Source organism: Megachile rotundata, chromosome 15 (genome assembly GCF_050947335.1).
Source record: "Megachile rotundata isolate GNS110a chromosome 15, iyMegRotu1, whole genome shotgun sequence".
NCBI classification, from domain to species: Eukaryota; Metazoa; Arthropoda; class Insecta; order Hymenoptera; family Megachilidae; genus Megachile; species Megachile rotundata.
In genome coordinates, this window is record NC_134997.1 from 10,330,722 (window position 1) to 10,354,673 (window position 23,952).

Sequence of the window (23,952 nt, forward strand, 5' to 3'; positions counted from 1 at the left end):
AAAAAATAATAACAAATAACATCAAATAACAAAAAATAGCATCCACAAACAAAAAATAACAAGAAATAACAAAAAATAACAACCACAAACAAAAAATAATAACAACTAACAAAAAATAACAACCACAAACAAAAAATAATAACAACCAAACAAAAATAGCAAAAAATAACAACAAATAACATCAAATAAAAGCATTAACCACTAACAAAAAATAACAAAAAACAGTAAAAAATAACAGTAAGTAACGACACAAAGAAAACAACCCCAAACACAAAATTCAAGTATCAAAACACGCTCCAAAATCATAACCCACATTAAGTCCGCAAGATCACTGATAAAATGAACAAAAAGTTGTCTAAAATTAGAACCTTCATTCCACATCGAACTCTCAATAGCCACAAACCAATCGACTGACCATAAAATTAGTACAGTCTAAAGGTTCGTTATTCAGCCATGTATACGTGACCAAGGGCGTTCATAATTTATGGACCTTGTATGGAGACATGATAGCGCCAAAGAGTCTGGAGGTCGAGCTAAACGGATCGAAGTACTTTACAGACATGTAAAAGCATTCTCGCGGTTAGGTTAACCACGTTTAATACCGATCGAATTGATTCTAATCGATTTATATTCGATCCGAGCTTCTTCGCTTACGGTATTACGCGATGCACTTTGAAGGATACAAAATTATATTTGTGATTGAGTTTGGAATTTAATGTTTATAGTTTGCATAATGAAAGATTAGTTATTAGGATGATAAATATATGTAAACAATTCAGTATTTATTTGTTCGTTTGTTCAAACATTTTGATGTTCTTTATTTGTTTAAGAATTACAGAAATAATTAGCGGTGGATATAGCATGTTGGAAGATTTATAGGTTATGTTGACAAATTTAGGGAGCGTTGAAAGATTTCATTTATTTTTTAAATTATTGTATTGTATATTGGGAAGTTTATTAATTTTTGCATTTTAGAATGTGTGAGTATTGCAGAATTTTGAGAATGTTTCAAAAGAATGTAAAATATGCAATATATGCAATATATGCAATATATGCAATATATGCAATGTATGCAATGTATGCAATATATGCAATGTATGCAATAAATGCAACAAATGCAATAGGTGCAATAAATGCAACAAATGCAATAGTTGCAATAAATGCACTAAATGCAATAAATGCAATAAATGCAATAAATGCAATAGTTGCAATAAATGCACTAAATGCAATAAATGCACTAAATGCAATAAATGCAATAAATGCAATAAATGCAATAAATGCAATAAATGCAATAACTGTAATAACTGAAATAACTGTAATAACTGTAATAACTATAATAATTGTAATAATTGTAATAATTATAACAAATGTAACAAATGCAATAAATCTTAAAAATGCAATAAACACAATAAATGCAATATATCACAAAGAACCTTCAAAATAAAGAATATCATAATTCCTCCACTGTAACATCTCTCAACAACACACATTTATCTCCCCTAATACATTTGATAAAACACAACATTAACTATATTAAGTTTAATTGTAAACTGCTGGTAAAAAAGAGACCTAAGATAGTTTAAATCGATAGAGTGCACTTTCTTCTCAGAGAAATTATTTTCTAGCGTGCTTTTAAGATTTTAATCTGATTAAAGTGTCCCACGTAACAACATTTAATCTACTTACGGAATGTTTCCTTAATAATTTATTTACCAATGTCCAGCACAATTGTCTCAGAAAAAGGCTACTTCATTCTACTGATAACAGTAATAGCATTGCTGGATGAAGAAACGTTGGCTAATAAAAAATATTACTTCTTACGCTTTGCTGTTTATCGTGATACATCGTCAACGATTTAATACCTTTTGCAATTTGTTATCTTAGTTAGCTATTTTAGTTTTAATTTTAAAACACAATTTTTTTAACTTTGATTCCTTGGCTGTAAACAAATTTTTAATTTATAGATTGTTAAATTTGCAAATTGTTAAACTGGCAAATTGTTGAATTTACAAATTGTTAAACATACAAATTGTTAAACTTACAAATTGTTAAACTTGCAAATTGTTAAACTTGCAAATTGTTGAATTTACAAATTGTTAAACATACAAATTGTTAAACTTGCAAATTGTTAAACTTACAAATTGTTAAACTTGCAAATTGTTGAATTTACAAATTGTTAAACTTACAAATTATTAAACTTGCAAATTGTTAAACTTACAAATTATTAAACTTGCAAATATTAATCTTACAAATTGTTGAATTTACAAATTGTTAAACATACAAATTATTAAACTTGCAAATTGTTAAACTTACAAAATATTAAACTTACAAATATTAAACCTACAAATTTTATTTTTATTAATTATAATTTATCCTCTATTCACAAATACAACAATTTAATACCTTTTCCAAATCATTTCCACATAATATTAATTTGCAATTTCAATTTCAATCTCAAAATAAAATTTTTACAATTTTAATTCGTGACCGCAAAGAAATTTTATTAAACAAATTTAATTTATGAATTTTTATTATTTATTCATATAATATATTTTTATTATTTTCATTCAGTAATATTTTACATGCAACTTTTCATCCAGTAAAGCCATTTTAAAATCATTGAAATTCGCTCACGTCATAACTTCGTACAGATTCATTCAATAAATTTATTTATCAATATTCATTCATTTAAACGGTCATATATTCATGAATTCATATTGAATCACATTCTAATCGTTCATCTGTATTCCTGCAAAATAATTGCAATTAAAAAAATTCGTACGTGGAGCGTTTAAAAATTTGTTTCGATTAAAACATGGCGTATGCAGTATCTAATATTAACTAACAATTTTTAAAGTTATTGAAAAACTTATTTAACGTAATTCATAACGTAATTCATTATCAAACGTGTTTAATTCATTAAACAATATATTATTTTCAATTTCTGCTATAAATATTTCTATCGCAAGGCTCCGATTATTTCAAAATGGCGGACGGACGCTAAACTCGACAGCAATAAAACATAAGTTTCTTATCAATTTAAATATCACTTAGTCACTATATTTAAACATAAAACATCACTTAAATATTAAATATCACTTAATTGTTTAAATATAAAATATATTATAGAAAATTTCAAGTAAACCTTTCGACTTCTAAAGTCCACAAAACGAAAAGTTCGAGCAAGTTGATTCAAAGTACGAACGGATTTGTGTAAATATTGAAGAGACTTTAATTTTTGTGTAAGGTACGTGTACGCGTACCGTTCTGTTTGTTATTTAATGTTTGAGCTTCTTTTACTGCTCTTTTCTTCACTTTATTTCTGCGATAAAACTTTAAAGTTCCATAACTCTTTCTTTAGTATCGGTATTCGAAGGCTGAAATGTCTTGGATTCGTTTTAAGGTTTTAAATCGATGTACTTCGTACGAATAAAAAATATTATATTTATAATATTTTATTTGTTGCATTATTTGTTGTTGCAAAATTATTGAAGGGACATTTAAATTTATTATTTTAAACAATGTGATAATAAATATTTACTGGAAATATAAAATAAATTTCTTTTTAATTTTTATTCTTTATTTGTTAGAAATAGTCACTGAATTTTTTTTTTATTTTTTTGTTTATTCATTGAAAATTTTTTTCATAATCTTATTTGTTCATTGAAAATTTTTTTCATAACCTTATTTATTCATTGAAGATTTTTTTCATTTTCTCATTTATTAATTTAAAACTTTTTTAACTTTCTAGTTTATTAATTTACAAACAATGTACAACAACGAAGGAATTTATGTAACTCCGTAATTTCATAGTTAATTAAATTGCATTATAATAAATTACACAAATAATTTCATTATTGAATCGGAAATACAGAAATAATTAATCGAACAATTCGCACATCAACCAGTTGCAAATAGCATGCTTATTAACAAATTTTAGCAAAAATCCATTGAACATAATATCAAATTTAATTAAATGAATTCCTTGAAGAGACGAATCGGTCGTAAAATCGATTACAATGTATTAATTAATACATTTAATTTATCCTTTTGTTGTGAAGTGAAATGAAATTATAGTATGTCGTTCAAACTTTAAAGCAGCTTTTGGAAGCACGAAAAACTGTCGCGCAACGTTCTTCATTATTCATTTATTTTATATTGAGTGTAAATGAATTTTAAAATATGCAATATGCGCTGAATTTTTTAATTATAATTGACAATTTGTAAAACTAGAAAACGCAAAACAAATGACAATTTTAAAAATTCACAGCAACAAAAATTTCCAAATCCATGCAGAGATTAAATTCTTTAAAAATTCCTAAAAATTATCCTCAGCTAAAAAAGACAACATGTCAAAATATACCTAACGTATCGATCCACCACAACAACCCTTAACGATGAATCTTGAATCAACGACCAATCGATAAGCATTTGTCCATTGGAAATCATGCGTTCGGTCAGTGCACTTATTTCCATTTAATTTGGATCCCTATAGTCAGATACGGTTACGGAAGCGAGGGATACGCGAAGGGGCCAAAAGGGGATGAAAGAGGGGAGGAGTGCACCACCGTCGAATATCGATCGTCCCACTTGTCAATTCAAGTATAAAGCGATATACATATTTGAAAACAGTATATCGTAAATATCGGCTGAATTTTGTGTCGTAGTGTGATTAAAACGGGGATCCGAAATTGTTCGGAAAATATATTGGATTTATTTAAAAAATCACTGTTGTCAGTTGTGGTATGAAGTGATGTGAACATTCATAAATATTTAGATAATATTCATTCATTAGCTTAAGGGCGCATTTACTGATATTTGCAAAATTAAAATAAAGTCAGAGAAATAAGGGATGTGTTATACTAGTTTATTAAATAATTTTTTAACTGAATTAAATGACGGAATGCGTAGTAATGCAACGTGTGGTAATCCAATGCGTAGTAATCCAACGCGTAGTAATCCAGCGTGTGAATATCCAACGCGTAGTAATCCAGCGCGTAGATATTCAACGCGTAGTAATCCAACGCGTAGTAATACAACGCGTGGTAATTCTACGCGTAGGAATCTAACGCGTGGAAATCTAACGCGTAGTTAACCAACGCGTAGTAATGCAACGCGTGGTAATTCTATGCGTACTAATGCAACGTGTGGTAATCCGACGCGTAGTAATCCAACGCGTAGTAATCCAGCGCGTAGTAACCCAGCGTGTGAATATCCAACGCGTAGTAATCCAGCGCGTGGATATTCAACGCGTAGTAATCCAACGCGTAGTAATACAACGCGTGGTAATTCTACGCGTAAGAATCTAACGCGTGAAAATCTAACGCGTAGTTAACCAACGCGTAGTAATGCAACGCGTGGTAATTCTACGCGTACTAATGCAACGTGTGGTAATCCAATGCGCAGTAATCCAACGCGCAGTAATCCAGCGCGTAGTAACCCAGCGTGTGAATATCCAACGCGTAGTAATCCAGCGCGGGGATATTCAACGCGTCGTAATCCAACGCGTAGTAATACAACGCGTGGTAATTCTACGCGTAAGAATCTAACGCGTGAAAATCTAACGCGTAGTTAACCAACGCGTAGTAATGCAACGCGTGGTAATTCTACGCGTACTAATGCAACGTGTGGTAATCCAATGCACAGTAATCCAACGCGTAGTAATCCAGCGCGTAGTAACCCAGCGTGTGAATATCCAACGCGTAGTAATCCAGCGCGTGGATATTCAACGCGTAGTAATCCAACGCGTAGTAATACAACGCGTGGTAATTCTACGTGTAGGAATCTAACGCATAGAAATCTAACGCGTAGTTAACCAACGCGTAGTAATGCAACGCGTGGTAATTCTATGCGTACTAATGCAACGTGTGGTAATCCGACGCGTAGTAATCCAACGCGTAGTAATCCAACGCGTAGTAATCCAGCGCGTAGTAACCCAGCGTGTAAATATCCAACGCGTAGTAATCCAGCGCGTGGATATTCAACGCGTGGTAATCCAACGCGTGGTAAAATAAGAATAATTGAATAAACAAAAAACAACCCTTAATCTAAAAATTGCAAGAACAGCCATCTTCTAACAGCAACTTCACAATTATTATAAACACCAGAAATGCTTCTCTTAAATTTTAATCCCCCATCCTCGTTCCCCAGCACAAAATGAATCTGACGTTATTAGATATTCCGAGAAAAACAGTTTCATTGAAAAGAGTAATTACAGAATTTTCAAGCAAAGCCAATCCAATTACTTTTTTGATCAAACAAACGATCCGTCATTTCCAGTTTGAAAAGTGACAAACAATAACGATAGAAAGCTCCATCAAATGATTAGCGGCACGATATTTCGTTATTAATTGAATTTTCTATCGATAATTGAAGACAGGGAGAACTCGGAAATATTCGTGTTGGTGAAATTTCGACGGAAATATTCATTCACGTACAAACAAACGCGTGGTCAGGTTTGAAATTTTTTGGGAACGATGACGAATGGAACAGAATTGTTAAAAATTGTTATGAATAATATAACAATATCCTTTTTTTTTTAGGTTTGAATTATAATTTATCAATGTATATGTTGGTTTAATAAGTTTGGTAAGTTTGAAAAAATAAAACAGAATCATCAGAAAAAAATTGCTACCAAAACTACAGAATATAAATTATTTAAAAAAAGTCGAAAGCTTTCGATAAAAAATACGTGTACATAATTTAACAGAATCGCTCATAAAAAATTGCCAGCGATAAATAAAAAATGGTACCGTTTTAACGTAAATATTTACGTCGAATTAAATTTGGACAAGCGTCCATCAATACGTAAATTAGAGCGGCCTTGGCTTTGATTGTACGCAACATACTGCAGCGATTCAAAGATAAAAATACCACGTCGGTAACTGTCACCCTGACCTTACACGGCCACCCACCCCTTCGTTTTCGATCTACTAACCACCATTCAAGCCGAATGCCAACGATGATGTGGGAGGTCAAGGGCATCGCTCGAGACACAGGAAATCTTATGGCTGATCTATGCGACCCGTTACTACTGACGACCTCCGGCTGCGATTAGCGATGGCTTTGAGTCGCGCTCGAATCCGAACAAATTTCCAACATATACTTTACAAGATATACAACATATACATCAGAAGATATACAATATACCCACTCGAAATACCTTCAAACTTGAATAAAAGTACTGACAAATTTTCAAGTGGGCTTAAAAATTAAAATTGACTGAAATTTCAAATTTTAAGCTTCACTTCTGAATTACAGCATAACAGCTTTGTGTAAGAATTATTTGCATGAGAACAAGTAAAGGAAATATGTCTGAGAACAAAAATAAAGGGTGTAAAGAGTATATTTGGATGAGCAAGCTTTCCTTAAAAGACCAGGGTATCTTTAAATGAAATTACACAGTTCCTAAACAGTTACTGAGGTAAAACGGTAAACTGACTATCGATTTCACTTTCCAAGAAAATGTGACACACTGTAGATGCGATTGATCCACCCTGTATATCCATGATGGCTCCGTTTGATTCCCGGTCTTTACCAGAACAAAATGCCAACGATGACAGGATACATTCAAGGGTCAAGGTTAACTGGCCAGCAAGTTTTCTGCGCAGCTGAAGGGAGGGTTGAAACGGGCCAGAGTTTGCAGTCGATTCGTAATTTCGTTGCAACTGCAGTTGAACAGACGCGCTCGTAAATTTCCGACACGTACCGTGCTGTTATTAATGACCGGTCATTAAAGGCGACGCAGAATCGAGCATAGCTCCTTTACTGTTCTCGCCACTTTCGGTGAAATTCTCCGCTTTTTGGCTCGCCTCCTCGAAACTTGCTTGTTTTGTTCATTTATTTATTCAACGACCAAGGATTTTATTGCCCGTCCAAACTTTTTAACGTGCACGGTTAATCGGCGGAATGCTCGTTCGATGCTGTTTATTTTTAACGCGAACCACAAATTGTTTTCGAATTACATGAGTGAGAAATCGGATTTTGGAAATTTTTGGATTTTTGAGGCTCGGAATTTGGGACTTTGAAAGATGATATTATGGAAGTATAGAAATAGTGTAAAAACAGTATAACGGCAATATACATAGAGGCAATATAGAGACGGTATAAAAATAGTATAACGGCAATATACATAGAGGCAATATAGAGACGGTATAAAAATAGTACAACGGCAATATACATAGAGGCAATATAGAGACGGTATAAAAATAGTACAACGGCAATATACATAGAGGCAATATAGAGACAGTATAAAAATAGTACAACGGCAACATACACAGAGGCAATATACGAACAGTATAAAATATAAAAAAAGGAAAAAATAGCAACAAAAAAATATAAAAACCAAAATGAAAACTTTGATAACTTAAAAATTGTTTAAACTAAATATTCAGAAAATTGAGACTAAATAAAATAACTAGAAATGTTCCAAACGTTAACAAAACTTGTCAGAATATTCAGATAAATGAAAGAGAGAGACACAAGTGACAAAACAAAGTTTCCATTTAAAAACAGAAGAATGTTCAGAACAAGTCCATGCATAAACACTCGAGTTAACACTTTTTTTTCGATCGACTGCTTCTTCGATAGCTCGAACGATAGCCCGTTGAATCTGCGAACCAACATTTCACATCTACGAACCGTTTGCTCTATTCAACTCTATTGTATCGATCAATGGCTGCGTTACTCCTCTCACTTTCTACTTCAACCGGAAACAAAACGTTCCACTTGGAACGCGATTTATAGACATTCAATCTGGATGATTTCCGCCTCGTCGACCCAATGATCCAGACAGATATTTGAAATTTCTTTGATATTCCACACTTTTTCGGATCAGGCACGCGGAAACAATTGCGATGTGCAAAAGTAAGAGGGGAATCGGTGGATAGGTGTCTTTTTTATTTTATTTTGTTAATCTTGTAGTTGATACGTTGACATCTGTGAGGTTCCATACTGGATCAATAAGGTTAATTTATTAATTTGTCTATTCGTTAATTTTTCAATTTTTCGATTTTTCAATTTTTCAATTTTTCCATTTTTCCATTTTTCAATTTTTCAATTTTTCAATTTTTCAATTTTTCAATTTTTCGATTTTTCGATTTTTCAATTTTTTAATTCTTCAATTTTTCCATTTTTCAATTCTGCAATTTTACAACTCTTCAAGTCTTCAAGTCTTCAAATCTTCAACTCTTCAATTCCTCAATTCTTCAATTCTTCAATTCTTCAATTCTTCAATTCTTCAATCCTTCAATTTTACAATTCTTCAACTCTTCAACTCTTCAAGACTTCAAATCTTCAACTCTTCAACTCTTCAATTCCTCAATTCTTCAACTCTTCAATTCCTCAATTCTTCAATTCTTCAATTCTTCAATCCTTCAATTTTACAATTCTTCAACTCTTCAACTCTTCAAGACTTCAAATCTTCAACTCTTCAACTCTTCAATTCCTCAATTCTTCAACTCTTCAATTCCTCAATTCTTCAATTCTTCAATTTTACAATTCTTCAACTCTTCAACTCTTCAATTCCTCAATTCTTCAATTTTACAATTCTTCAACTCTTCAACTCTTCAACTTTTCAATTCTTTAAGTCTTCAACTCTTCAACTCTTCAACTCTTCAACTTTTCAACTTTTCAACTCTTCAATTCTTCAATTTTTCAATTTTACAATTCTTCAACTCTTCAACTTTTCAACTTTTCAATTCTTCAATTTTTCAACTCTTCAACTCCTCAACTCCTCAACTCTTTAATTCTTCAACTCTTCAACTCTTCAATTCTTCAATTCTTCAATTATTCAATTTATTAATACTTGAATTCCTCGCCCCATCAATTTGTTACTTTTCAATTCTCAATTCATTACTCATTTGCATTTTTAACAAACCTAGTTTTCAATTCCTTCCTCTAAATTTCGTAGAATAAAACATCTTTACTCATCACTGACAAATTTTTCGAATGATATGCAGATTTAAAATGAATGGAACTATTTCCCTAGGGAATTATTTTATAACCAATGATGTTCTATTCTACTTCGAAATATATTTACGTCCAACAACAAATAACCATTTAACGAAGAGGCAACATATTTTTTCGAACGTAAAAACAGAAAATTCATTTCGGAAGCGAGGTCATACGGTTGGCGTTTCTTGAATCTAGCCACGTGATCGCTCGACCGGTTCTACCATTTTCCTATAATTGGCGGAAACCATGGGGAAGCGATTATCGTAACCGGGCATGGAAACGAAAATAGCCGAAAACCACGATTTTATCAGGGAACCGCGAAATCCCATTTAATCGGTTCGACCGTTTCGACCGCTTTCAATCGGTGTCCTTAATTGTAAACCGCAGCGGCTGCCGATCAAAATGCAATTTCAAACTTCAACGTCCATGTGTTTTTCTTGCTGCCGGAAATTTGATCCCTGTTTGATCACGTTGGTCGCGCGGAATTTCCGAACGAAGATACCGAAAAATGTCAACCGTACTCGGTAATAGACCACGTTCCAAAAAGGCAATAAAAGGTTGCGGCCTTCGAACGCAGTTTTTAAAATGTAATCGATTGAGAGAGACTTTTGAAAATGGCTGTTGAAAGAGTCTGGTGAAATGGTTAAAGTGGACAGGTCATTAAATGAAATTTGTTGCAATAGTTATAGTTTGATAAATAAATTTTCAAGTTCATTTTAGACATTTTTAAGTCAAGTTCTAAAAATTTCTGAATGCAACAATGTCACCATTCAGTGACATTTTTTATGAAATTTTTTAGCACTCGATGTGTCTGCTCAGATACAAACTTTCAGTTAAAACTTTCAATTAAAAAATTCAATTAAAAAATATTTATTTCGAGTTGTATGAAAGCGAATGAGTGTGTCACCAAGGATCATCAAATACACCCACTGCAGCACTTAGAATAAGCTAGCTAAAATCCAACGAAATTTCCTTTGACGATCTCATTAGCCCTCGTCAAGGAGGAACAATAGAGTTCAAGTAAGACGTTTCGTATAAAACGATCGCAACGAATTCGGCGACAAAGCCATTCAAGTTTCGTCCGTCGCCGAATTTAACGAGAAAAATGCGGTTTCGAATGAACCGGGAAGAAGAATTTCAAAGAGTCCCTTCCAGTCGTTGAGCAAGGAAAGGTTCTCGAAGGTTCACAAAGGCTGTCGGTAACTGCATTTGCTTCGACATTCTCGGTACAACCGGTAGCCTGTGCGGCATTAAGGCTTAAAGAGATAAGAGGATTTCAAGGGAGCGTTCACCGCTTCCTTCCTATCTTCCGCGTTCTTCGGCCACGTAGATGCGAAGAAACGCGCTCGAACAGCGTGACACGCGATTTTCTTCGGGCTTTTAGGAAGGATTACGTATTCTGTAATTGAGTTATGGAGAATTAGACACGCGTTGGATACCTGTTCAACGGAATCAATGTGGTTTTCTCGAAGGGTTCAGAGAATTTGAGGTTTGGAAGTTTGAGGGTTGAGAATTTTTGAATTTGGGAAATTTAGTGTTCTGAAAATAGCAATTGGGGGTTTAGGAACTTGGGAATATAGGGAACAATGATAAGAAACAGTGATATCTACTTATCACAAGTGGGTGATAGGGGTGGCATAGGGTGTAACGGGGTGTCTCAAAATTTCTGTTATATTATTACAGGAAGTGGTTGGGTTGGCGATTCTGAACAACTTTTTCCTTTGCGAAAATTTTGCTTGAGGCTTCGTTTTCGAGTTATTAGCGAAAAATACTGACTAATCAGAGCGCGCGGTGACTGGGCGCGCGACAGTATGCGCAGTAGCGTGCGCGCAGCATGCGCAGTAGCGTACGCAGTAGCGTGCGCGCAGCATGCGCAGTAGCGTGCGCAATAGCCTAAAAAATGAACCCAATACCTTACCAACAAAAAAAGTTATTAAGAAACGCTCCACCTACCACTTTTCGACTCTTACAATAATTATAAAACACCCTACATTTTGATAATTTTTTAACATAATAAAAAATGACCATAAATAAATAAATATATTTTCACACAATGAACGTAATATAATAATTGTGACGCATCAATGTTTTTCATTTCCTAATGACACTATCAATTACACGTTAAAATCGAAGGTCGTGAAATCGTGATTAATCATAAACCAGTCGAGCCGCGGAATTTTACTTCGTCGAGTAATTAATTCTCGGCTTCGATAATTAGAACGAGCCGATGATGATGCGAATATTTGGCGAACGTCGAAACAGTCTCCTGGTGATAAAAACCGTGAAGCTGTTAATTAAAATTGATTACAAAATCTCATATGGTAAAAGATTTTGTGGAATTCTCGTTTAACCGAAGTGGCGTATTTATCAAAGGATTAATTATAAAATGTGGTAATTACGTAACGTCTTTAGTAATGGAAGAGCAATTTAACGAGATGCCGAAAGTGAAAAAGAAGATGAGGGTTTTTGGAAGGAATGCGTATTATGATATGAAATTGTTAATAGGGAATTTTAATTACAGATGACAGATTTTTGAAACGTTTTGTATAATATTATTATTGTTCACTGTACATGTATGGTTTAGTTTAGGTTAGTTTGGTTTAATGGCGATCCATTACAAAGATGGCGATCTGCATTACAAAGATGGCGGTCTATATTACAAAGATGGCGACGTCACCCAGAAGAACACGTCACAGTATAACAAAGAATTGATCTTATTTATTTAATAGTTTTTCAAATTTATTTAATTGTGAAACGAAAAGGTATTCTACTTTAACATAGTCATCTACTAGTTCTATTTACACCTTACATTTCTATATATACTTTAGTTTAGTTCAAGTTAGTTTAGGTTAGTTTAATTTAATGGCGATCCATTACAAAGATGGCGGCGTCACCCAGAAAAACGCGCCAATTTCAACGAATGCAATCAGCAATTACATAAATCACGCAAAACACAAGATAAATCATAATTGACAAAAAATGTCAACAGAGTTGTCTCTTCAGAGACAAACCAGTAACTCCGCGTTTAAATCGTACATGTTTAGTGCAAACTCACCGGTTTCAGCCGCAGCCTGAAGCAGCATTTGTTGATGGTGATGTTGCCTGGTCGAAGATCTGTGATGGTGCACGCTATTCAGGACGATGTTACTGGATGTCCTGCTAAGTGCCTTCCTCTGCCTGACCGCTTCCTTGTAGATCTTACAGTACATCACTATCATCACCAAGCCGGGGATCCAAAAGGAAACACACGAGCTGATCACAGCGTAAGGTCGATTTACCACAAAGGAACACACCTGAAATAGGAACCTCTGCTTTATTCTTTGCTTTATGTATTTGTATACTGTATTTTTATATTACATAGGTGATTCTAAGAGCATTGCGTTTGCTATTTTGGGATAGAGGTAATTTAAATAATATAAGTTAGGGATTATAGGTTAGAGATTATAAGTTAAGAATTATAGGTTAGGGGTTGTAGGTTAGGGATTATAGGTGAGGTGTGTTTTTTTAGGAGAGAAGCCTATGTATTTTGATTTTGGAGGATTTATGATGAGATGGACTGTGTGAGGTCTTGTTGATGGTTCTTTTAAATGGTTGGATGATATGATACTTGTGGATGGTTCTTTCAACTGGTTGGATGATATGATCCTTGTGGATGGTTCTTTCAACTGCTTATCAACTCAGGAGTGTCCATATTATGTCAGTAATTGGTAGTAGCCTCAGATAGTGGAATTTTTACGTTTCTTGCTTTGCTATCCCTACATCCCCAAATCCTTGCTTGTCTAAATCACCACATGCCCAAATCCTTGCGTCCTTAATTCTCCACATCCCCAAATCCTTGCATCCCTAATTCTCCACATCCCCAAATCCTTGCATCCCTAATTCTCCACATCCCCAAATCCTTGCATCCCTAATTCTCTACATCCCCAAATCCTTGCATCCCTAATTCTCCACATCCCCAAATTCTCACATCCCTAATTCTCCACACCCCCAAATTCTCACATCCCTAATTCTCCACACCCCCAAATTCTCACATCCCCAAATCCTTGCATCTCTAATTCTCTACATCCCCAAATTCCCATCTCCCCAAATCCTTGCATCTCTAATTCTCTACATCCCCAAATTCCCATCTCCCCAAATTCTCACATCCCCAAATTCCCATCTCCCCAAATTCTCACATCCCCAAATCCCTACATCCCCAAATTCCCATCTCCCCAAATTCTCACATCCCCAAATCCTTGCATCCCTAATTCTCCACACCCCCAAATTCTCACATCCCCAAATCCTTGCATCCCTAATTCTCCACATCCCCAAATTCTCACATCCCTAATTCTCCACACCCCCAAATTCTCACATCCCCAAATCCTTGCATCTCTAATTCTCTACATCCCCAAATTCCCATCTCCCCAAATCCTTGCATCTCTAATTCTCTACATCCCCAAATTCCCATCCCCCCAAATTCTCACATCCCCAAATTCCCATCTCCCCAAATCCCTACATCCCCAAATCTCCACCTCCCCAAATTCCTACCTCCCCAAATCCTCTCACCCCAAAATCCCCACCTCCCCAAATCCCAAAATTGCCAGACCGCCCTCCCTAAACCTTGAACTCCAACATAACCTAATTTCCTCTCCAAGCATCCAAGACCTCACGAATAAAATCTACTGAAATTTTTCTGAAAGCATGTATCGATCACCCCACAATTAGACGAGGAACCCAGCTAAATTAATGACCGTTAGATAATAATTGCGTTACGTAAACAAACTGATTCATTAATTTAATGGAACGATCCCGGCACATCTTCTTAGAATAAAAACGACGGCCATGTGTCTTTGTCCCTTTCGTAACGGGGCTCGCCAGACAAATCCAATTTAAACGTATCTTCTTCAGTCGTTTCAAATAAAAATAAACCGGTCTGACAACGTCCAGTCGATATTCTATTTGCGGCTGGCATAATTAAAGGTTTGTTTCAATTTTCATTACGATTAAAACGTTCTCCGGTAACTACTTCTTTCATCAAACTGCACCTGATAGGAGTAAAAATATCTTCTCCATTACTTTAACAAGAAATTTGATAATGAAATCCACTCTGGTATTCTATTGGTAGTTACCGCATAAATTTCGTGCGTCAATAAATTGCACTTTTAAGCCACCGAAATGTGTTTTCGATATTACATTAATTTTGGTAATGGCTCTTCGGTCATGTTGCAAAGAAGTGATGTAAGCAAAAATTTTTCTTTGTGTGTCTACTTTAGTAAAATTTATGGAACAGAGCAAAAAAACGGAACAGCAGAAGTTTTGCAAGGTTAAAAAATTTTTGCGAAAATATACGATATCAGGAATTATTTGCAAAATAAAAATTTGCAAATAAAAAATTAAAATTTGTCGAACAGTGTTTATACTGTTATTTTATACTATTGCAAATGAAAATAATATGACATCATGGCACTCATATGCTATCGCTGAAGTATTTTTATATCAATTTTATATTTGTCCACGATGATTATTTTTAATTAAAGCTTGACTAACTCGAGCTCATTACACTGCAACTCTAATACGAGTTAAAAATACGATACATTGTTTCGAAATGAAGTTTACGTAAGCACCAGGAAAGGCTTCATCTCATTATACTGGAGGATTAATATGAATTCTGCATGCACGACACAGAGCCAGCTATCGTCGCAAAATGAAATTGGATTAAAAATCCTCGACGGTATCTCGAAAAAATCGACAACTATTTTTTGGTAATCTAATACGTATATAACCTAACACATAATACATAAACTAACCTAATACATAATGCATAACCTAACTTAACACATAATACATAACCTAACCTAATACATAATACATAACCTAACCTAATACATAATACATAACCTAACCTAATACATGATACACAATCTAACCTAATACATAATACATAACCTAACCTAACACACAATACATAACCTAACGTAACACATAATACACAACCCAACCTAATACATAATATATAATCTAACCTAACATATAATTAATAATCTAATCTAACCTAATTAGATTAGATAATACATAATTTAATCTAATCTAATCTAACCTAATATAATACATAGTCTAATCTAACCTAATACATAATACCCAACCTAACCTAACCTAACACATAATACATAACCTAACCTGACACATAATACATAACCTAACCTAACACATAATACCTAACCTAACCTAATAAAGTATTAATACGTAACCTAACCTAACCATACTGCAAGCAATAGTAATCGTACAAAGTGAAAACAGATAACAATTGATCTTTAAATCGTCGAATTCAATTCTCCCGTGTTACCATTACTTCCGAATTTACAATGCGCCAGGACATCGTAGTGTTCCCATGATGCATCAGCCACTATGCATAACCAAATTAGCCAATCAAGGAAACAATAGTGCAAGTTACGTGGACCATACGAGGCACGTGATTGGTCGATTTACGCGTAACGCATGCGTATGCAAATACCGAAAAGCCTTGCACAAATCCTCTTATCCCTGAGGAATTACTGTCGGTGCTCACAATTTCGTATGCAAGTCAGAATGCTTATTAAGTAGATGCGTTAGCATATCCAGGTGTTTGACGTCCTCAACGTTCGTTCACGTTACAATTCTCCGAATGTAAATCATGCTGGAATTACCTCGAGCAGTGACATTGCAAGTAATGACGTGTGTGAAAATGATCACAGGTTTGTTAAAATGTAACTTAGATAAATTTATGTATATGTTTAAATATGTTAGGTTAAATATCTAAGTTGTATGTTAAAAAATGGATTAAACATAGGAATATAGGCAAAGTATATGAACTTAACATATCTGTAACTTGTTCTACAATTTGTTAAGCTAATCAGCTATTAAATCTCGGTAGTTTCATTTGTTCATCCTCAAACGTTGTTTCAATCTTTCACTACAAACTGTATCAATCTCACTAACTTCTATAAGCTTTAATCTGCTTAGGAGTAACGGTACACTCTGACACTGTGCCAGTTGTATCACATATAACTGTGACTAAACACAGTTAGGAATCTGGGCAAAACATATGAACTTGATATATCTGAAACTTGTTAAGCTAATCAGCTATTAAGTTTAACCCCCTCTAGATTAATTCCTTCTCTGAATCTCTGTAGTTTCATTTGTTCATCCTCAAACGTTGTTTCAATCTTTCACTACAAACTGCATCAATCTCACCAACTTCAGGAGGCGTTAATCTGCTTATGAGTAACGGTACACTTTGACACTTTGTGCCAGTTTGTGAACGCAAAGAAAGAGTCTAACATTGAAGTTCTAATATGTAGTGAGTCTTAACATCTTACGCAAGTTTCTGATCCACTATTCTCACGCCTAACTGAACATCACTTGACTGATCCTAAAAGTCCATCAGCCTATCCACCAAATATCCATCAGGCTAAATCCTAACCAACTCACCTCCGGATGCTTCACCATGTAGTCCAAATGATCCTGCGTGGTGTACCATCCCATGAAGATCGGTATGAAGCTGATGAGAGCCGGCAGAATCCACGCGCTGCCCAGCATGCATCCCACCGTGCCCTGCCTCATGATGACAGTGTACTCCAAAGGGCTGACAATGGCGTAGTACCTGTCCACGCTAATGCAGCACAGATGCAGTATGGATGCCGTGGAGAAGTAAACGTCCAACGAGTTCCAAACATCGCACATGAACCGACCGAACAACCATTTGCCACCGGACAACTCGGCGGACGCGTTAAACGTCATCGCGCACATAGCCACCAAAAGATCGGCCGCCGCCAGGCTAACCACGTAACAATTCGTCACCACACGAAGTCTTCTGTGCCGACGTACGCTGGCGATCACCAGGGCGTTGCCGAGCACCGCCGTCGTGATGATGCTGCCCATGATGATGCCCTTGATCACCACCACGAACACGTTCACGTTCTCCGGCAGGTTCTCGACGGTCGGGTTCTCGACCGGGACAGAGGTCACGTTGTTGGCAGCTGTGCTGGACGAGGTGCTGGTGTTGCTGGAAGATGTCGGAGTCGGATCCACTCGGCTGGGGAGGCTTGTCGTCACCGCTGCCATTACGTTCAACATGGTGGAGGTATCGAATCCCCGGCTTTACTCTGTCATGGTCCTCTGATGACCATTTCTCTCGAGCTTTATTGTGTCTTTATTCGGGATACGCTGAGGACTTTGGACCCACAGGGTCCAAACTTTGAAAACCTGCTCTGATACGATTTCGATGCGGAATCCTTGAGCCATTTGCAACCATTCTTTCTATCGCCATTGTTGGACTGTTTGATGTGGAAGACGCCGGGCATCGAATGCTTGTCTTTGCCGTGAGATTTGTATTGCTCGAGGATTGGTCAATCAGATTAAACGAAAGCTATCGAGGTATTAGCCTAATCCCACTTGATTCAGCGCAGTACCTGTAATTCAGAGATACAGAACGATCGATAGATTAGAGGGACTTCTTACGGTCGGATACGGATTACTACTTTAGTCGTTTAACAGCTGTTTATTCTTAAAATTATAGATTATACACATTTTTATTATAATAATCGATACAATAGGGTCATAAGCTTCCTATCTTGCTCATCAACTTGTTCGATCTTCAAGTTCAAGAAAAATTTGTTCATCAACACTTTAGCTGATTTTCTAAAAACACAAACATGGAAATACTCAAGTACTTGAGTATCTTTTGCAAATGTTCAATCTACGAAAATATTTTAATGTTTCAAGTTTGAACACTTCTGACTTTTCAAACTTGAAAGAGACCTTCGAATTCAGAAGTCAAATATGAAAATTTGAAGATGCCTAAATTTCAAAGCTTGTCAACTCAGAATTGAATGCAGCGACTTCCTGCAAACAATCGTAGATCCGGAAACGGAAACCTTACTATGGAAATGTGTACGCTAAAGACACTTTCCTTCCGACGTACTTCCTGCGACACATATCACGATGTATTCAAGAATACCTGCCTCCAAATATTAATCACCGAATTCCATATGCATGCCAACTAGCGGGATGATTAAAGGGACTGCATGCTGCATCGAATTTGCAGAGGCTGCACACGGCTTTCAGAAAATGGCGATATGTAAAACAGAAGGGGAGGTAATCTGCCTACTGCAAGCTGACCTTTCAAATGGAAACCGCAAGGTGTCCCATTCAAACACGTATACACCATTAATGCTGAAGTTTGTAGTCTTATAACACTTTCTGAATGGTTGGCACATAAAATTGTATTTAAATGAAGAAAATTGGGGAAGCATTTTGTAGTTTAGTGGAATAAGTAGTTAACTACTTTGTTAGTAATTATTTATTATTTGGAGTAATTATTATTTATTGTCTTTACAATAGTTGATTCATTGTTAGGTTAGGTTAGATTGTTTTTATTGTGTTCATTATTTAGAAATTCAAAATTTGCTTAATGAGATCATTTAAACAATTTCTGGATATATAAATGATCACATTCTCAAACTTTCTAAAGTCTGAGACTGCCATTTCAAATTCCTAACCTCAAAAATTAGAGTCAATCTCTAGAAGAGCTGTTCATCTTACACTTGTCATCATAAGTTGCCATCTTGAATTCCTAACCTCAAAAACTAGAGTCAATCTCTAGAAGAGCTGTTCAAGGTACACTTGTCATTATAAGTTGGCATCTTGAATTCCTAACCTCAAAAACTAGAATCAATCTCTAGAAGAGCTGTTCATCAGACACTTGTCATTATAAGTTGCCATCTTGAATACCTAACCTCAAAAACTAGAGTCAATCTCTGGAAGAGCTGTTCATCTTACACTTGTCATCATAAGTTGGCATCTTGAATTCCTAACCTCAAAAACTAGAGTCAATCTCTGGAAGAGCTGTTCATCTTACACTTGTCATCATAAGTTGCCATCTTGAATTCCTAACCTCAAAAATTTCAGTCAATCTCTGGAAGAGCTGTTCATCATACACTTGTCATCATAAGTTACCATCTTGAATTCCTAACCTCAAAAGTTAGAATCTATCTCTAGAAGAGCTGTTCATCATACACTTGTCATCATAAGTTACCATCTTGAATTCCTAACCTCAAAAGTTAGAATCTATCTCTAGAAGAGCTATCCACATACTCACCCCCATAAATTACCATCTTGAACTCCTAATCTCAAAAATTAGAATCTATAATATCTCCAAAAGACCTCATCATACATCTGTCATCATTAACTTTCATCTTGAATTCCTAACCTCAAAAATTAGAGTCTATAAATCTCCAAAAGATCTCCTCATACATCTGTCATCATTAACTTTCATCTTGAATTCCTAACCTCAAAAATTAGAATCTATAATATCTCCAAAAGATCTCCTCACACATCTGTCATCATAAACTTCCATCTCGAATTCCTAACCTCAAAAATTAAAATCCATCCCTAAAAGAGCTGTCCATCACACTTGTCACCACAAATAGCCATCTCCTAATCTCTATCCACCCTAATTGCCCTCATAACAATCCACGCACCCATAACAATCCACCTACAACCACCTACCATCCCAAAGAAGCTATTTTCCATCTAAAAAGCTTATCTCTCATTCGATCCTCCAGATTGCATCTATCGCTCTATCACCGTTACTCCAATATCCCATTTCTCGGACAACCGAGAAAAAGTTTGTTCGCCATAGCTTAGAGTTAAAAAGTGATTCCGCTAAGATGGAGCTATTTGCAAGGAAGATTAGAGGAAGAGCCACGGAATTGGCCGACGATGAAAATACTTTCTTCGGGCGTTGTGGCGCTATGAAAACGACTGTGTCGCTGCATGTCAGCGTTTATAATGAAAGAGCGGCTGAATTCTGTGGCTGCCGCGTGTTCCTCAGGCCTTTAATTGCAACGTCGTGGCCACGGAATGGCGGCTGGAACCGCATTAAAGCGGAAAAGGGGGTTAACAACATCTTTCAACGAATATTTAGAACCGCTGGATTGCGATTCCCCTGACGATGCGCCCCGGATAATTGGGTCTCTGATGGCCCGAGTTTAGATTGAACTTTCCGTTTCTGCGCGCGCTGTTTCTCTATACGCGTTGATTTTGAATATGCAATTCCTATGGCCATATTTTTCACGCTTCGTTTTAAATGTTAGAAACATTACTTTTTTTAATTTTAAATTATTCAATTTTAATAGTTTCGTTCTGGAAAATTGAAATCGGATTTTCAACTTTTGCGATTAATTCTGAGAAAATAATTTTTAGTATGTTTGTACTCATGCGTTGTTTTTTCAATGTTTATAAATTGAAAGTGTTAATAGATTAAGATGATACAATTATTTAGGTGTTTATAATAATTTTTATAATAATGTACATAGTTAAAGATTGAACCTCTGCAACAAATTGACATAAAATAATTTTCTGTGCAATTTTAATAATTTTTATAAAATTTGATGATATGTGAAGAAGTAATATATTCATCCTGAAAACTGACTCAAATTCTTCAATTAAGAACGTCTTAATAAATGAACACAAAAATTAATACAAACATAGTCATGTAATTCTGTAAACAGAAATTCGATGTTCAAATAAAAATGAAACAATAAAGAATTTTTTTTCTGTGCAATCTTAATAATTTTTATAAAATTTGATAATATGTGGAGAAGTAGTACATTCATCCTGAAAACTGACTCAAATTCTTCAGTTAAGAACATCTTAAAAAATCAACACAAAAATTAATACAAACATAGTAATGTAATTCTGTAAACAGAAATTCGATGTTCAACTAAAAATGAAACAATAAAATATTTTTTTTCTGTGCAATCTTAATAATTTTTATAAAATTTGATAATATGTGAAGAAGTAGTACATTCATCCTGAAAACTGACTCAAATTCTTCAGTTAAGAACGTCTTAAAAAATGAACACAAAAATTAATACAAATATAGTAATGTAATTCTGTAAACAGAAATTCGATGTTCAAGTAAAAATGAAACAATAAAGAATTTTTTTTCTGTGCAATCTTAATAATTTTTATAAAATTTGATAATATGTGAAGAAGTAGTACATTCATCCTGAAAACTGACTCAAATTCTTCAGTTAAGAACGTCTTAAAAAATGAACACAAAAATTAATACAAACATAGTCATATAATTCTGTAAACAGAAATTCGATGTTCAAGTAAAAATGAAACAATAAAGAATTTTTTTTTAAATTTCCGTCATCACAAAACAAACAGCCCTCAATACACAAATAAACATCGCACACGCAATTTGCGGAAGTGCAACACTAAAATATTCGAAAGTTGCGGACGAAACACGAGCCCCCGAAACTTTTAATCGTTGCAAATCGTATAAATCGTAGAAAATCCAATCTCACGGACGACGGATTACCCCGAGAGGAAGGTGGGTGAATCTCAAGCGGAACTCGTCGCCCACACACTACGTGGACGTCAGAAAAGCATAGAATGTGTGTCAATCGATAGACGTTATTCGAAGTATAAAACACACACAGGATGAACGCGGAACAATTTCACCGGCGAACACTTTTACGACCATCTTGAAATGGTTCGCGGTATCGCCGTCAAACATCCACGCTTCCGGTTCACGCTTCTTCCGACCAATTTCCTCGCGGACCTCTGGCGAGCAAACTGAATTTCCAACGAGATTGTTTCGTTCGATTTGACGCTTCGTTCTTGGAATGATTCGGTGGTTTGTGGGTTTCAATTTTTGCGGGTACGTTATAGGAATTTGGAAATGTATTAGTACTTCGTTTAGTAACTTTTGTAGATGGTATTGGGTACTGGTAAAAATAGTGGGGAATGGGAGAAAATATTTTGAGATTTGTTTCAAGTAACAATTTTTATTTTTTTTTGTGTTGTCTTAGTGTGGCAATGTGTTAAGGTTTGATGACTGTATTTTATTTCTATGAACGTAGAAAACACTAGAGGAATAACTAGTGAACGACTGACAATTTTGCAGGCTGTAATTTATAGGTTCACTACAAAAATAATAAAATAGTGTATGAAAGATTTATGCAAAACATTCTTGTTTTAATTATATATAATTTTAAATATTAATAAATATGTAGATTAATAAATTTATAACTTGTTAACTTATCAGTTTATCAATTTTAACTATTAATGTACAAATGATAAGGTAACAAGTTAAAATTGATAAATTGGTAAGTTGTCAAGTTAAAATTTATAAAATGGTAAACTGATAAGTCAGTAAATAAGTTGACTAAAATTTTAAATATTAATAATTATGCAGATTAGTGAATTTGTACATTAATTGTTAAAATTGATAAACTGATGAGTTAACAAGTTAAAATTGATAAACTGGTAAGTTGTCAAGTTAAAATTGGTAAAACGATAAACTGATAAGTCAGTAAATAAGTTAACTAAAATTTTAAATATTAATAATTATGCAGATTAGTGAATTTGATCATTAATAGTTAAAATTGATAAACTGATGAGTTAGCAAGTTAAAATTGATAAACTGGTAAGTTGTCAAGTTAAAATTGATAAAATGGTAAACTGATAAGTCAGTAAATAAGCTGACTAAAATTTTAAATATTAATAATTATGCAGATTAATAAATTTGTACATTAATAGTTAAAATTGATAAACTGATGAGTTAGCAAGTTAAAATTGATAAACTGGTAAGTTGTCAAGTTAAAATTGATAAACTGGTAAACTGATAAGTCAGTAAATAAGTTGACTAAAATTTTAAATATTAATAATTATGTAGCTTAGTAAATTTGTAGATTAATAGTTAAAATTGATAAACTGATGAGTTAGCAAGTTAAAATTAATAAATTAGTAAATTGTCAACTTAAAATTGGTAAAATCGTAAACTGATAAGTTAACAAACTAAACTTGATAAAATAGTAAACTTATAAGTCAGCAAAAAATTGTCTAAAACTAAAAATTAAAAAATGAACCAACAAACAATAATTGACCCAACACCAAAACTTTCAACAACTGACTCCTCACCTCCCATATTTAAATAATTTTCCACCTCAACAATTTTCCCTAAGAAAG

General features: G+C 34.4%; 1 protein-coding gene across 1 annotated transcript in view; it reads right to left on the reverse strand.

The window, feature by feature from the left end:
• The window catches only part of LOC100875405 (octopamine receptor beta-1R), a 143,454-nt gene that overhangs the window by 116,263 nt on the left and 3,239 nt on the right, over nt 1-23,952 (reverse strand). Inside the window, exons 2-3 of the mRNA XM_076540745.1 lie at nt 17,401-18,380; nt 13,010-13,247 (exon numbers count right to left, since the gene is read on the reverse strand). Of these exons, the coding sequence (XP_076396860.1) occupies nt 13,010-13,247; nt 17,401-18,045 (883 nt within the window). The 5' untranslated portion in view covers nt 18,046-18,380. The remainder of the gene's footprint in view (nt 1-13,009; nt 13,248-17,400; nt 18,381-23,952) is intronic.